Below are 14,953 nucleotides of genomic sequence, written 5' to 3'. Positions count from 1 at the left end.
TTGACCTAATCTCCTACCACTGTCTCCCTCAAACTCTTCATTCCAGACTCATTGGCATTTTTGCCATTCCTTGAACTCATCGCACACACTGTTACCTCATGACCTTTGCACTTGTAATTCCCTCTGTTAAGAAAGCTCTTTTCTTAGATGTCCACTTGTTTCATTCTTCATTTTCTTTAGATATCTGTTCAAAAGTTACTTTATTAAAAGGGCCTTTTTAAAAAATTTTACTTTAAGTTCTGGGATACATGTGCAGAACGTGCCAGTTTGTTATATAGGTACACATGTGCCATGGTGGTTTACTGCACCTATCAACCCATCATCTAGGTTTTAAGCCCCACATGCATTAGGTATTTGTCCTAATGCTCTCCCTCTCCTTGCCCCGCAGCGCCCCACAGGCCCTGGTGTGATGTTCCCCTCCTTGTGTCCATGTGTTCTCATTGTTCAACTCCCACTTATGAGTGAGAACATGTGATGTTTGGTTTTCTGTTCCTGTGTCAGTTTGCTTCCAGCTTCAGATGACTTGCAGCTTCATCCATGTCCCTGCAAAGGACATGAACTCATTCTCTTTTATGACTGCATAAAATGAGTTCATTCTTTTTTATGGCTGCATTCTTTTTTATGGCTGCATAATATTCCAAGGTATATATGTGCCACATTTTCTTTATCCAGTCTATCATTGATGGGCATTTGGGTTGGTTCCAAGTCTTTGCTATTGTAAATAGTGCTACAATAAACATATACCCAAAGGATTATAAATCATTCTACTATAAACCTGTGTATTTTTTTTTATCTGCTGGCAACAATCAGGGTCTTTTGGAATTTTTTTTTTTTCTTTTGAGATGGAGTCTTAATCTATTGCCAGGTTGGAGTGGAGTGGCGTGATCTTGGCTCACTACAACCTCCGACTCCCGGGTTCAAGCGATTATCCTGCCTCAGCCTCCTGAGTGGCTGGGATTACAGGGATGCCCCACCACGCCCAGCTAAGTTTTGGATTTTTAGTACAGATGCGGTTTCATCATGTTGGCCAGAAAGGTCTCGATCTCCTGACCTCATGATCTGCCCGCCTCAGCCTCCCTAAGTGCTGAAATTACAGGCATGAGCCACCACGCCAGGCCGTCTTTTGGAATTTTTAACTGATCTGACCAAACCAACAGAAGAGCTGGTACTGCTATTAATATTAAGCAGGATAGTATACTAAGGAAAGTTGAAGAGTTTTAAAAAATCATATTGTTCCTCCTTGGTGATTGCAAATCTGTATATCAACATACATAATAGAATGTTTTCCCTCCATTTCTTACTAGTTTAGGCCAATGGCAAGAATGATATAATGGTGTGGATATCCAGGAGGCTCACCTGATTTAAGGTCTCGTTTATCATTATTGACTCATACAGCTGTAATACAAGAGCAATCAGTAGGTGTAGTGCTTCAACATCTCTATTTAAAAACTGAAAACTATGGAGATTTGTATTAATACTACAAAAAATAACTTGGTAGATTTACTCCCTGAATGCTCTGTTTGCATGAATGTTGCTAATGGGAACAGAAATGCATTAAATATGGACTTGCAGGTGTTGTCTCATGGGATTGGTAATTAATTCACACAATAAAGCACTAACATACCTTTTCATGGGTAATTACAATACTGAATCACCAATGAAGCCTAGTAATATTTTAAATCTTTTAAGTTACAACCAGATGTGCTTTGGAATAATTCCTCTCAGTTTCTTACCAACAAATGCATGTTGTTTGCTTTATTAATTTCAATTGAATATTTTTAGTCTAAAATGGAAAGAAGTTGAGTGGCAATAAAATGGTATCCATAAAAATAAGCCACTGCTCATTTTACATTTTTAAGTTAGTGTATGGTCATCATAAAGCCTGAGCTACTCAGACTCATAACTTCTCTATTACACTGAACATCTGAAATTTAGCAGTGAAAAGACCCTAAAAAGCAAATACAGGGTTTTCCCCTCAGAAAACTGCAAAAAAATAACCTTTTGGGGTGTTTCCCCACAATAATTTCCCTTTTAGTTGGGGGAGCCATTTCCCAAGTCTGCCCTCTCTTTCAATGAACATTTACTCAGCCTTTGGCCACCCATGAAAGATCATTACAATTCTTTCCCTCTCCCACCCATTGAATTTTATGAGCCCCCATCCTGTTAAGATGGTGTCACTTGACATCACAGAGATGGATTTGAATATTTTGGATAAATCTTGTACAGCTGTTTTCAAAGTAGTCATTGTAACTCTACCAGGTCACAAAATCAACATTTAATCATTAAACAACCATTAAAATGTGAAATAGAATATACCAAAGTGCATAGTATGTAGTAAAGATAAACATGATTTCAAGAGGGTTTTGTATGTATGTATCTATATGTAGGTATACACATATATATATGCATGTATGTATGTAGCTATATGTATATAGCTATGTGTATAACATACATATAGCTACATACATACATACATGCATACAAGTATGTGTCTGCTAGGTCACCATGCATTTAGTGCATATTTCTTCCTATTAGTTCCGGTCAAAAAGTTTAAAATCTTTGCTCTAGAGTAGTTTTCCACACAATGTGGTCTGGGATGCTTCTTTAAAACAGATAGCTGGGCTCCATGTCAGACCTTTTAAGCAGTTCATTTGAACTGTGGTTCAAAGAGTCCTCACCTAATCTGATAAACTAACTTTTGTTAAAGTGCTAATGAGGAAGGGCTATACTCCAGAACAATTAAATCAGAGTTCCTGGAGCCTTCTCTACAAGATTTCAATGTGCATCCAGGATTGAAAACCACTGGACTCTACAGTGGTCTTTGGAAACAGATATTGGAGTTACAAGTCAAGTGGGAAAGAAATAGTAGAATTTGCCTGTGCTGCTTATCTCACTCCATCTATGCCAGTGGTTCTTAGACCTTAGTGTTCATCAGGGTCACCTGGAGGGCTTCTTAAAACAGATTTCTTCACCCCACCCCCACAGTTGTTGATTCCATTAGTTTAGACTGGGGCCCAAGAATTTGCATATCTAACAAATTCCCATGTGATGCTGATTCTGCCAGTCTGAAGACTACATTTTGAGAACCACTGATCTATAAAGAACCAGCTATATCCAGTTGAAAAGGGTACTTTCAGACATAATGTTAACTACAACCAACTAGGATTAACTCTAAATAGCAAGGCTGGTTAAATGCTTGAAAAGTAATGTAGTCTATCACATTAACTGGCTAAAGAAGAAAAGTTAAATGATTATATCAACAAATGCAGAAAAAGCTTTTGACAAAATCCAACATCCATGTATACAAAAACTCTCAGCAAATTTCTTAAGGCAGATATTTAGGTTGTTGATTTGAGATATTTCTTCTTTTATAGTGTAAGGGTTTACAGCTATAAATTTCCCTCTGAACACATATTTGCTGCCCATGAGTTGTTTTTTCATGTTTTGATTTTAATTCATATCACTTTATTTTCTAATTTTCCTTGTGTTTTCTTCTTGACCCATTGGCTATCAAGGATTATTTTTGTTTCATTTCCTCATATTTGCTAACTTCCCAACTTTTCTTGTTATTGATTTCTAATTTCATTCCATTATGGTCAGAAAACATACTTTGTTTGATTACAACAATTTTAAACACATTAACACTTGTTTTATGGCCTAATATATCATCTATCCTGGAAAACATTCCATGTGCACTTCAGAGGAATATGTATTCTGCCATAGTTGGGTAGAATGTTCTATGATGTCTGTCAGGTCTAGTTGGTTTGTAGTGTTGTTAAGTTTTCTATTTTTTCTGCTGATCTTCTGTCTGGTTGTTCTATCCATCATTAAAAGTAGAGTGTTGGAGTCTCCAACTATTAATGTTGATTTGCTAACTTCTCCCTTCAATTCTGTCAGTTTTTACTTTTGTAATTTGAGGGCTCTGTTGTTAGAACCCTCAAAATTCAGCATATAAGTTTATAATTTTTATATCTTGAGTTGATCCTTTTGCCATTATACTATGTCCTCCTTTTTCTCTAGTAACAATTTTGCTTTAAAATCTATTTTGTCTGATATTAGTATGGCCACTTCAGCTCTTTTTTGCTTATTATTTATATGGAATATTTTGTTCTTTCCTTTTATTTTCAACCTTTTTGTATCTTTAAAGTATATATTTTGTATGCAGCATATAGTTGGATGATGTTTTAAAAACCAGTTCTGCCAATTTATGTCTTTTAATTGGAAAATTTAATATATTTATTTCTAATATAATGAATAATAAAATAGGATTATGTCTATAATTTTGCTATTTGTTTTCAATGTCTTGTGTTTTTTGTATTCCTCAGTTTCTCCATTACTATCTTCTTTTGTGTTACATAGAGAGATATAGTACCATTTTAATTCATTCGTCATTTCTTTTCCTATATATTTTTGAGTAATGTTTAGTTGTTACCCTGAGTGTTATCAATAATATCTTAATTCATAATAATCTAGTTCAGATTAATATCAACTTTAATTTCAATAGTATACAAAACTTTGCTCTTAAATAGCATCATTCTGCCCTCCTTATGTTGTTTTTCTAACAAATTACACAAATTACGTCTTTATACATTGTGTGCCCATCAGCTTACATTTATATGTATTGCATTATGAGTTGTCTTTTGAATCATATATGGGAAAAAAAGTTATGACAAAGAACATGTTTATACTGTCTTTTATATTCACCTATGTAATTACCTTAACTAGTGTTCTTTCTTTTTTTTTTTTTGGAAAATTGCTATTTATTTGACAAAAAAGCTTTTGAATTTAATAAAGAATTGGCAATAACTGGCACGTGCATTAACTCAAAATGTTTTCACTAAGCACCAAATAGAATAGTCCCCAATCTCTTCACCGAGAACCCCTTTGAAAGAATGCCTCAAACTTAATCAGTTTATTTAGGTTTTTAATCAAGAAATCCATTAGCAACAATCTTCCTTAATGGAAAATATCTCACCTCCCATAATGTAAAACAAAAATTATACAAGCAAACAAAACTCAAAACAGAAAGAAATGATCAGAGCAAGCTTCAGCCCCTCATAGCTCACCTCTGCCCCAACTGTCACACTGCTGAGAACAGGGTCTACCTCATTACTTAAACTAATTCATTACTGCAGAACATAACAACTTTTAACCTATCACAGCTTCCGCTACAGCCCTCCCTGTCAAAAGGGTAAATAAACAGCACACAAAATATAAACTTATGCCAAATAAAAGTCAGCATCAACCTAAGGATCCTACTGTCATATTGCTACACTAACCCAGGATATTTTAATCCTCTTCAGACCTATTTATAAAAAATCCTCATTTTGAGAGCTCTGGAAGCATTACAAATATTGTTGCATTAGATTCCTTTTCTTGAGGTAGTTTGAAGTCTTGAAAAAGAGCAAATTTATATATTTTTCTATACTACCAGTGAAGGGTAACTGTCATCCCTAAGAGGCCTACAAGAAAAATCCTCATCCCCTGATTCTCAGGCTATTACAAATTTTCCCTCAGATCAAACAAACAATGGGAAACACACATGAAAAGACAATAAGTCATACAAAAACTTAAAAACAAGCACAACCACCATAAAAAAGAATCCGTACCATCATACTAACACTCTAAACTTTGCTAGACAAAAAAAAAAAAATTTACTTGGTTTACCTAAGCTATAGATATTTCATAGAGTACTCAAGGAATTAGCAGCTTGTAACAGCAGTGGAAAAATTTTTGGTGGGGAGCAGAAAACTAAAATCAACTCCTTCTCTGGCAAAGACTTCTTCCCAAATGCCAAGTCCACAAGAAGGGATGTATGGCAAACCTTGCACACCAGGCCTCTCTCAGGCCGACAGCCTTTGCCCTTTGCTCAGGTTGACTTCAGAGGTGCAGGGATACTGGCAGATGCCTGCTCAAGGTAGACCAAGGAGCCCTGAGGGATGTCGGCTGGCTTTTTGTGCTGCATGTTGATGTTCTTTAGCACCTGCTACCAATGCCTCAGCTTTCTCAAATGCTTCTGAATCAGAGCATCTTTTTTTTTTTTTTTTTTTTTTTTTTGCGTAAGAATATCACTATTTATTTTCCCTCAGGTAATTTTTCTATGGCTTCAACATTTTCTCTTCAAAATCAGAAGAAAAATATCCCAAAGTTTAGAACTGGATCACTTGGCCCTTTCTCTTCTTATCTCCTCCTAGTTCAAAATGCTTGCATCTCTTAATGGCCAGCATCCTCTTGGATCTGCAGTTAGGCTCAACACATTCCAGCCTTAGCACAATCTTCTTTGTGGTCTTAGCCTTCTTCCGGAAAATTGGCTTTGTCTGCCCACCACAGCCACTCTGCTTCTGATCATAGCGCCTCTTTCCCTGGGCATACAAAGAATCCTTGCCCTTCTTATACTGTGTCACTTTGTGAGGCTGATGCTTGCCACACTTCTTACAGAAGGTTCTTCGGGTTTTAGGCACGTTGACCATCTTTGCAGCAGGGCTGTTGTCTATATGATGAAAAGGAGAAACGACGTCCGACACCCTCGCGTAGCACAGCTCTCGCCTAACCTGAATCAGTGCATCTTAATGCTGTAATTCATTCCTTAGTTCTGAGATATCCTCTTTGATAACTTGCTCTGGTTTCTGGACAGATAATTGCAATCTTTTTCAGGAAAGCAAAAAAAAAAAAAACAAAAAACAAAAAAACAAAAAAACAAAACATTGTCTCTCTTGCAGTATCCAGAAACTTCTGGATACGCTGATTAACACCACTTCAAATTTCTTCCTGATCAGTGCCATTGACATAGTCCTGACTCACCAGAGAAACAAAGCAAGCCTTGAAAGATGAATCCAAGTCATCCACCAAAGTACTATTAGAAGGGCTTGGAGCACCTGAGAAGTGAAGCCTGGCCTAGGAGGCCTGTCAGGGGTGATCGGGCCCCTGGTGGCTGCCCAGATAACATACTCCCTAGTGGAGTCTCCTGTCTGGAATGACAGGGCCTTTATTTCTTCAAGTAAATTAGGTATAAATTCTAGGTATTGTCTAGCGTCCTTTCAGAAGTTCCCTTAGCATTTCTTCTTCTTCCTCTTCTTCTTCTTCTTTTTTCTTTTTTAGAGACAAGGTGTCACTATGTTGCCCAAACTGGTTTCTAGCTCCTGAGCTCAAGCGATCCTCCCACCTCAGCCACCCAAACGGCTGGGATTACAGGAGTGAGCCACATGCCTGGCCAGCATTTCTTTAGTGCAGGTTTACTAGTGGCAAACTCTCAGTTTTTATTTATCTGGGACTGTCTGAATTACTCCTACGTTTTTTAATTATGGTTTTACTATAAATAGAAATTTTGGTTTATGGTTTTTCTTTCAGTGCTTTGAATATGTCAGTCCACTGTTTTGTGGCCTCTATGGTTTCTGATGAGTTCATCTTATTGAGGATCACTTGTATGTGATGAGTGGTTGCTCTCTCGCTCCTTTCAAGATTATCTCTTTTCTCTGGCTTTCAATAGTTTAATTATAATGTTTGTAGGTGTGGGTCTCTTTGAGCTTATCCTACTTGAAGTTTGTTGACTTCTTGGATGCACAGATTAATGTTTTAAAACCAATTTGAAAAGCTTGGGGCCATTATTTATTCAAACATGTTTCTATTTCTTTCTCTTTCTTCTTTCCTCCTGGCCCTCCCATTATGCATATATTGGTACGCTTCGTGGTATCCCACATCACCGAGCAGATCTCTGAGACTCTGCTCATTTTTCTTCATTTTTTTTTTAATCACTATACCTCAGAACAGATAATCTTCATTGATCTCTCTCTTTCTTTTTTTTAATTCCCAACTTTTATTTTAAGTTCTGTGGTACATGTGCAGGATGTGCAGGTTTGTTACATAGGTAAACTTGTACCATGGTGGTTTGATGCACAGATCAGCCCATCACCCAGGTATGAAGCCCAGCATCCATTAGCTATTCTTCCTGATGCTCTCCCTCCCCCGATTCCCCACCCTCCAACAGGCCCCAGTTTGTGTTGTTCCCCCCATGTGTCCATGTGTTCTCATCATTCAGCTTCCACTTATAAGTGAGAACACGCAGTATTTGGTTTTCTGTTTCTGCATTGGTTTGCTAAGGATAATGTAATCACACTTTATGTTTTTTGATTGTTTCTTCTGCCTGCTCAAATCTGCTATTGGCTCCCCTGGTGATTATTTCCTGTCAGTTATTGTAATTTTTAAGCTCCAGAATTTCTATTTGGTTTCTTTTTATTATTCCTGACTCTTTTTGTTTTCTATTTGGTGAGACATCTTTCTCATATTTTCCTTTAGTTCTTCAGGCATATTTTCCTTTGGCTCTTTGAAAATATTTAAAATAGCCATTTTAAAGTCTACCTAGTAAGTCCAATGCCTGGATTGCCTTAGTGACAGCTTCTACTGATTGCTTATTTTCCTGTGTGGGCCATACTTCCTTGTTTCTTTGCACATCTTCTAATTTTTTTGTTGAAAACTGGACATTTAAAAAAAAAAAAAAAAAAAAAAGGCCGGGCGCGGTGGCTCAAGCCTGTAATCCCAGCACTTTGGGAGGCCGAGGCGGGTGGATCACGAGGTCAGGAGATCGAGACCATCCTGGCGAACACGGTGAAACCCCGTCTCTACTAAAAAAAAAAAATACAAAAAACTAGCCGGGTGAGTTGGCGGGCGCCTGTAATCCCAGTTACTTGGGAGGCTAAGGCAGGAGAATGGCGTAAACCCGGGAGGCGGAGCTTGCAGTGAGCTGAGATCCGGCCACTGCACTCCAGCCCGGGCAACAGCACGAGACTCCGTCTCAAAAAAAAAAAAAAAAAAAAAAAGAAAACTGACATTTCAAAGAATATAATGTGACAGCTCTGAAAATCAGTCGCTTACCCTCCCAGAATTTCTCATTGCTGCTTTAAGTAGTTGTTTAATTACTTTTATGAAGAAATGTTGTAAATTCTTTATCTTTGCATTCGTGGCACTAAAGTTTCCACTTACTTAGCTTAGCGGTCAGATAATGATTAGTCAGCATTTTTCTTAAATGCCTGGAACCAAAAAGTCTTCAAGTCTTCCAGTCATAGGGGCTCTGTATGTGCATGTGCTGGGGCGTGCCTTCAACACTCTACCAGTCAGTTTACAACTCTGTTTTAGCCTTCACTTCCTGCTTGTGCAGAGCCTTATGTTCAGTCAGAGGTGAACGATTATAGTCATTGTTTTTCTTGAGCTTCTGAAAAGCCCTACACACATTTGTGACCTTTTAGATTCCCAAGAATATGTTGAAACTTTTCAAAACCCCGACAAACATCTGATTCCTCAGCTTTTTCTTTTAAGCTTTCTGACTACTTTATTGTTTGCCTTAACTGCTATCCATCACTTCAGGCAACTGTGAGGTTAAAACATTTGAGAAATGCCCCTCCACCATCTGGGTAGAAATGTTTGGCATTAGGAGAGTTTCAGTGAGCTCTAATAATGACAAGCCTTTCAAGTGGTCTCTTCCAAGGAGCCGTTTGGTAGTGATTCCTATTTTTGAGTGGAGCTGTGAAAGATCTCCAGCTCTGCTCTACTTTCTCTAGTACTGGGAAGGCAGGCTGTTATTTTTCATGGTGGTGTGGAGCATGGAAACAGATGATAGGACTAGTGTAAGTGTAAATGCCGTGAAGCTTACTGTTCTTATTGAGATGCAGCTGTTTTTCTTGACTAAACACTTCCCATGTTGTTAAAGCCATTGCTTAGTTTCCAGAGAACTGAAAAAGTTGATTTTAACAATTTTGGTTAGTTTTCGCATTGCTTTTCTGGAGGAGCAACATTTCAGAGTTCCTTACTCCAAAATGTTCACTGATGTTATCCCCTCGTTGTTTTTTGAGACTTCATCTTATAACGGAAAATCATTTATTTTTTAAAGCCGTTAATAAGTTACCTATTTGTACTTCTTATTTGTCTGTTTTGGTAACCCAGCTGTGGGCTGGAATGTCTTTGTCAATGACAATCTTTATTTTAGAAGCCAAACACAATAAGCCAGATTATTATTCTTTTAAATATTCTCACTGAATAAGAAACAAAATTAAGAAAAATTGTAAAGTATGAATCACCATTTCTAGAACCACATATACAAAGAATCATAAATATACACAATGTTTTAAAGAAGGTAAGTTATATAGTTAAAAAAAAAAAGAAATTCTGCCGTGAAGAATTTACATTCTATATAGTGCTGAAATTGCAACACATAAGCTATATTCCAAGTAAAAATTAAGACTGACACAACGGTGAACCAAACTGTATTTCACCTTTCTTTGAAGATGCTGTAAGTTTAGAATAATGTATCAACTTTCCTTAACGTGGACTTCTTCTTATTACTTTTTAAAGTTAATCTGAAACGTACCAGTTTTGTTCTTCATCTGAGTTTTAGACTACTTCCACATTCTGTATATTCTTCCTAAAGGAAATTATAAAAACTTTCATGAAAATTTACCCGCAATAGGTTTATAAAGAAACTAATTAAAATGCAATTGAAATTTGAGTTATTTTTAAACATAAACTATCTATGAATTTCTCACAAAGTGTTTACATAATGACATAATCATGAACAGATCAAAAGTGAGAGGTGGGTTTGATTTCAAAATCTTGTATAGTTTGTCAGAATATGGAAATGTGTGCGTTTGTGTGTGTGTGTATGTGTTTTAAAAGACGGCTGCTTGCCTTATTTGGTATTTCAGCATACTTTGTATTTCCAATTAACAGTAAAGGAAGAGTTGGCTTAAAATTGATCAGATTAGTGGCATATGGGTGGGATTCTGGCAGCATCCAAATATTCACATGAGAAATAAATGCAAACCCTGGAGGGAAATATGCCTTCTTGCATGGAGAACTTGGCCACATGTCATAGCTAGAACCTGTGAGAGACAAAATGTACAGGATGCACTGCATTTGTATCCTCTGTACTTTTAGCATTGCCACAACGTGATTCTTTCTGTGCAAAATGGTGACAGGAATTCCACTGCCAATGTGTAGATATCAGATGATAATAGAAGCTCTGAGGACAGTCCCCGAGTCTTTTATCCTCAGATTTTAGCGCCAGACATTGTCTTCGTATGTCAGTTTGGGGAATCTAGAATTTTTATTCTAGCCTATTTGGTAAATAGGTGTTTTACTTCATGGAAGAAACAGAGGAAGTGTTCTGATTATGATGATTAAAAAATTCCAAAATGTACTGGGCCCTCCTGCATGCAAAGCAAGTCATTAAGTCATCATACAGTGAGTTAACATTCACAGCCATAGTCCTCCAGACACTTCAAGTATGAAGTAGACAGCATTGCCATGGTTACGCACAAAGGAGATCTGCACAAAGCAAGCCCATTGCATGGCATTATGTGCATACTGTGGGGTAGTGCAGAAGGCAATTAGGAGGCTGTATGTTGAGAGGATGTGGAAATATGAAAATATGCCTTGTCATAGAATTGTGCTGGCTTTCTAACTCAGTGTATGAGTTCTGATGCAGTCTCATTTCTTAATGGTTCAAGGTATAATTAAGCTGAATTCTGATTATACAGAGACTCAGAATCATTCACTTATTCAAGTATCAAATATTAATTGAGTACCCACCATGTGCCAGGAATGGTTCATGGTGAAACCACTGGGCATGGGGAAAACAGAGCTGACAAAGCATTTCCCTCCCAGTGAATGCTACATTTAAAAGTTCTCTTCACATTACAAGAAGCAGGTTATGCAGGTGCAATTTGTAATTGAAGAATAATAGAATTCATTTATTAATGCATACTAGTATGTTGCTCCTCTTCCACCCTGTCAACATGGACCTTGAAGGATGCATAGCATTTAGATAGATAGACAGGGAAAGGCTTTCTTATGAGAGGAACAGCATGAGTAAAGGCATAAAGGCAGGACTAAATAGAAAACAGTGAGGAACGCAGATTCCTTAAAACAAAATAAGTGGAAGGTCTTGGCTCTCTGATAACTAAATGGGTTGTTTCTTGCAGGAATTTAATTCGTTTAAATGAGAAATAAAATGCAACCATAAAATTGTCACATTCTACCAGTAGACCTCTTCTCCAGGAATGTAGTCCAACATTTTTATCAAACCAGACATTGTATATAAAAGGACTCTGGGCTGGGTGCAGTGGTTCATGCCTGTAATCCCAGCACTTTGGGAGACCGAGGAGGGCAGATCACTTAGGGTCAGGAGTTCAAGACCAGCCTGGCCAACATGGTGAAACTCCATCTTTACTAAAAATACAAAATTTACCCAGCCATGGTGTTGTGCACCTGTCATCCCAGCTACTCAGGAGGCAGGAGAATGGCTTGAACCTGGGATGCAGTGGCTGCAGTGAGCCGAGATCGTGCCACTGCTCTCCAGCCTGGGTGGCAGAGTGAGACTCCATTAAAAAAAAAAAAAATAGCTCTTTGGAATTTTAAAGTGCTCTTACAAATGTCTTATTTATTCTTATCTTCCTTACCTAACCTATCAGAGGAAGCAAAAATGAGAGCAGGAAGAAAACTGGTGTGTTGACCAGTTTTCTTGGTGGTGGCTGTATCTTCTTGAATCTGGAATATCGTCTGAAGGGTTTTTTTTCTTCTCTTTTCTTCTTTCATTTTTTCCTTTTCTTTTCCTATCTATTTATTCATTCAACAGATATTTAATGAGTGCCTTTTTTTTGGTCAGGTGTATTCTCTATGCTTAGGACATGGCAGTAAACAAAATAGACAAATATTCCTGCCGTCACGCAGCTTACATTGTAGTAAGGGGAGAAAAATAGTTTATTAGATGATGATACATGCTATGGAGATAAATTCAGCAGGAAAGAGAGTAGGAAGTGTGTATGTGGGGCGGGGAGCAGAGCTTTAACTTTGATGAGTTGGCCTCATTGAGGTGACATTTCAGCAAAAATTTGAAGAAGTGATCCATTTAGATATCTGGAAGAAGGGTGTTCTAGGCAGAGGGAACAGTTAGTGCAAAGACGCTGAGGCAGGATTATGACTGGCAAGTTCAAGGAACAGCAGATTAGGCAATGTACCTAGTAACAGCAGAAGTAAGAGAGGGAGAGAGTTGAAGGGAAAGAGTTGTATTGTGTGTGTGTGTATGTGTGCATGTGTGTAAGCTTTGTGTTGGTGGAAAGGGGTGCAGATGGTACAGGGCCTTACATGCTTTTACTCTGAGTGAGATGGGAAGCCACTGCTCATTTTGGTTTTGACATGGGTCTGTTTGCTAATGCAACCCACAAAAAAGATTAACAGGCTATAAGTGCTAATAAGGTAAACAGAAATATTAATACATCAGTGATGTGGGAGGAATATGAAGCTTTGATTTGAATTCAGTGCATTACTATCTATTTGAAACCTGTAAAAATCAGAGGAAGGACCCTGATCTACTACTTTGTGATGAATCTATCCATCTCTCAACTCTACTAAAGATAGAATGGTATCTGATGGATATTCATGACTGACGATCTATGACTCTTCTAAATGTAAAGGGATGTAGGAGGAGACCACCAACATGGTTCCTCCTCAAGAGTTTCCATAAATGTCTTCATCGTCATTTACTCCCTACTCTATTACTAGTCAGGTGATCTAAAAACTTTGCCTCTCCCCTATACAAGGCATGCAGACTCCACAAGAGAAGGGGCTTTGTCTATTCATGATCCACAAGGTATTTCAGAGGCACAAAGAATCCTTGACCAAAGGAGTTTGTTGGGTGAATTTAGAAATTAAAAAGGTAACTTCTCAAATATAATAGCTGAGAATTCCTAATCCATCGGGAGTCATATTTTAATGCACCTTCAGGATGCCTTCTTTCATCAATAAATGACTACTGAACAGTAGTGGTGTACAGAGGGTTGGGTGGTGGAAAGCAATATGATCTGGATGCAAGCAGTAATGGAGTATATTGTCTGTTGAGAATACAAAAACAATAAAATCAACTACCACAATCTTATGTTTATTATTACCATGAGCCAGTAAGTCTAAACTATATCAGTAATAATATAATCTCCCTGTGAAATATTTTGTTTAAGTCCTAAACAATAACTGAAATTATTCATGAGTTTTTATATTGCTATAAAATATAGGAAGGAGGAGCCAAGATGGCCCACTAGACACAGCCAGGAGGAACATCTCCCAGCGAGAGACCAGGACATCAGGAACACTGACACACGCTGAGCAGATATTCAGAGGGAAGGCATTGAGAGTGGACAGAAGTTCGCAGGTGTTGGCTTGAAGGGGGAGGAAGCTGGGAAGGCTGCACATTGCTGCTAAGTACCAAAACTCCTTCCTGGGTCCCAGGGACCCCTGGGGAAGGGATGAGTTGAACAGGTAGGAAATGGCTTCCTTTTGCCATGGATGACTTTTGGAATTCTAGCAGCAGAAAATCCCACGAGCCACACGGACACTTGAGCTCATAGGAGGAGCTGCTTAGAGAGGTGGCAGGGGCAAGACTCCAGCCTGTATGGAGCCCAGAGCATTTGGTGCAGGAACATCTGCAGTGGAGCATGGCCAGGAACACCCCTCCCCCAAGTTTCTCTGTGCTCCTCTAGGAGACTTTAGCCTTAAGGTGACTGTCAGACCTGGACAAAGCTGGGTGGTCCTGCCTGTGGGACAAGGCCAGTCCCATCTGAGTGCCCCACTGTCTGCTGGCCTCTCCTGGGATCCCAGTCTGGCCACACCCACTTGCAGCCACATGCCCAACCAGACTGCTTCCCAGGGGCCCTCGTCCTAGCTTCTTTGCTGGAAGACCATGCCTGACCATTGGAGAGTTCCAGCAGATCAGCCCCCACTGACATGCACCAGCCCACACACAGGATCCCTGCACCTTGGCCTTCCCCCAGTGCTTTGCCAGCATGCACTCACCCATGGCCTCCCACCAGCACGTACCTCTCTGCACCACCACTGCCAGTGCAAGCACACCACAATGTCCCCCTGCCTGCTGACACACAGACACCCCACCAAACCATCACTGCCAGCACAAATG

At 38.7% G+C, this 14,953-nt stretch overlaps 1 protein-coding gene and 1 pseudogene across 1 annotated transcript; both read right to left on the bottom strand.

The window, feature by feature from the left end:
• Positions 1 to 5,869: 5,869 nt before the first annotated feature.
• Positions 5,870 to 14,323, bottom strand: LOC105464160 (mediator of RNA polymerase II transcription subunit 28-like; annotated as a pseudogene).
• LOC105463543 (large ribosomal subunit protein eL42-like) lies at positions 6,095 to 6,545 on the bottom strand. The gene has a single exon (XM_011710712.2). It carries the CDS (start codon positions 6,468 to 6,470, stop codon positions 6,150 to 6,152), a length of 321 nt encoding a protein of 106 aa, XP_011709014.1. The 5' UTR covers positions 6,471 to 6,545; the 3' UTR covers positions 6,095 to 6,149.
• Positions 14,324 to 14,953: the final 630 nt, after the last annotated feature.

Source organism: Macaca nemestrina, chromosome X, assembly GCF_043159975.1.
Source record: "Macaca nemestrina isolate mMacNem1 chromosome X, mMacNem.hap1, whole genome shotgun sequence".
Lineage (NCBI taxonomy): Eukaryota > Metazoa > Chordata > Mammalia > Primates > Cercopithecidae > Macaca > Macaca nemestrina.
Note: the sequence above shows the minus strand (reverse complement) of the source record. Positions and strands in the feature narration are given on the sequence as shown.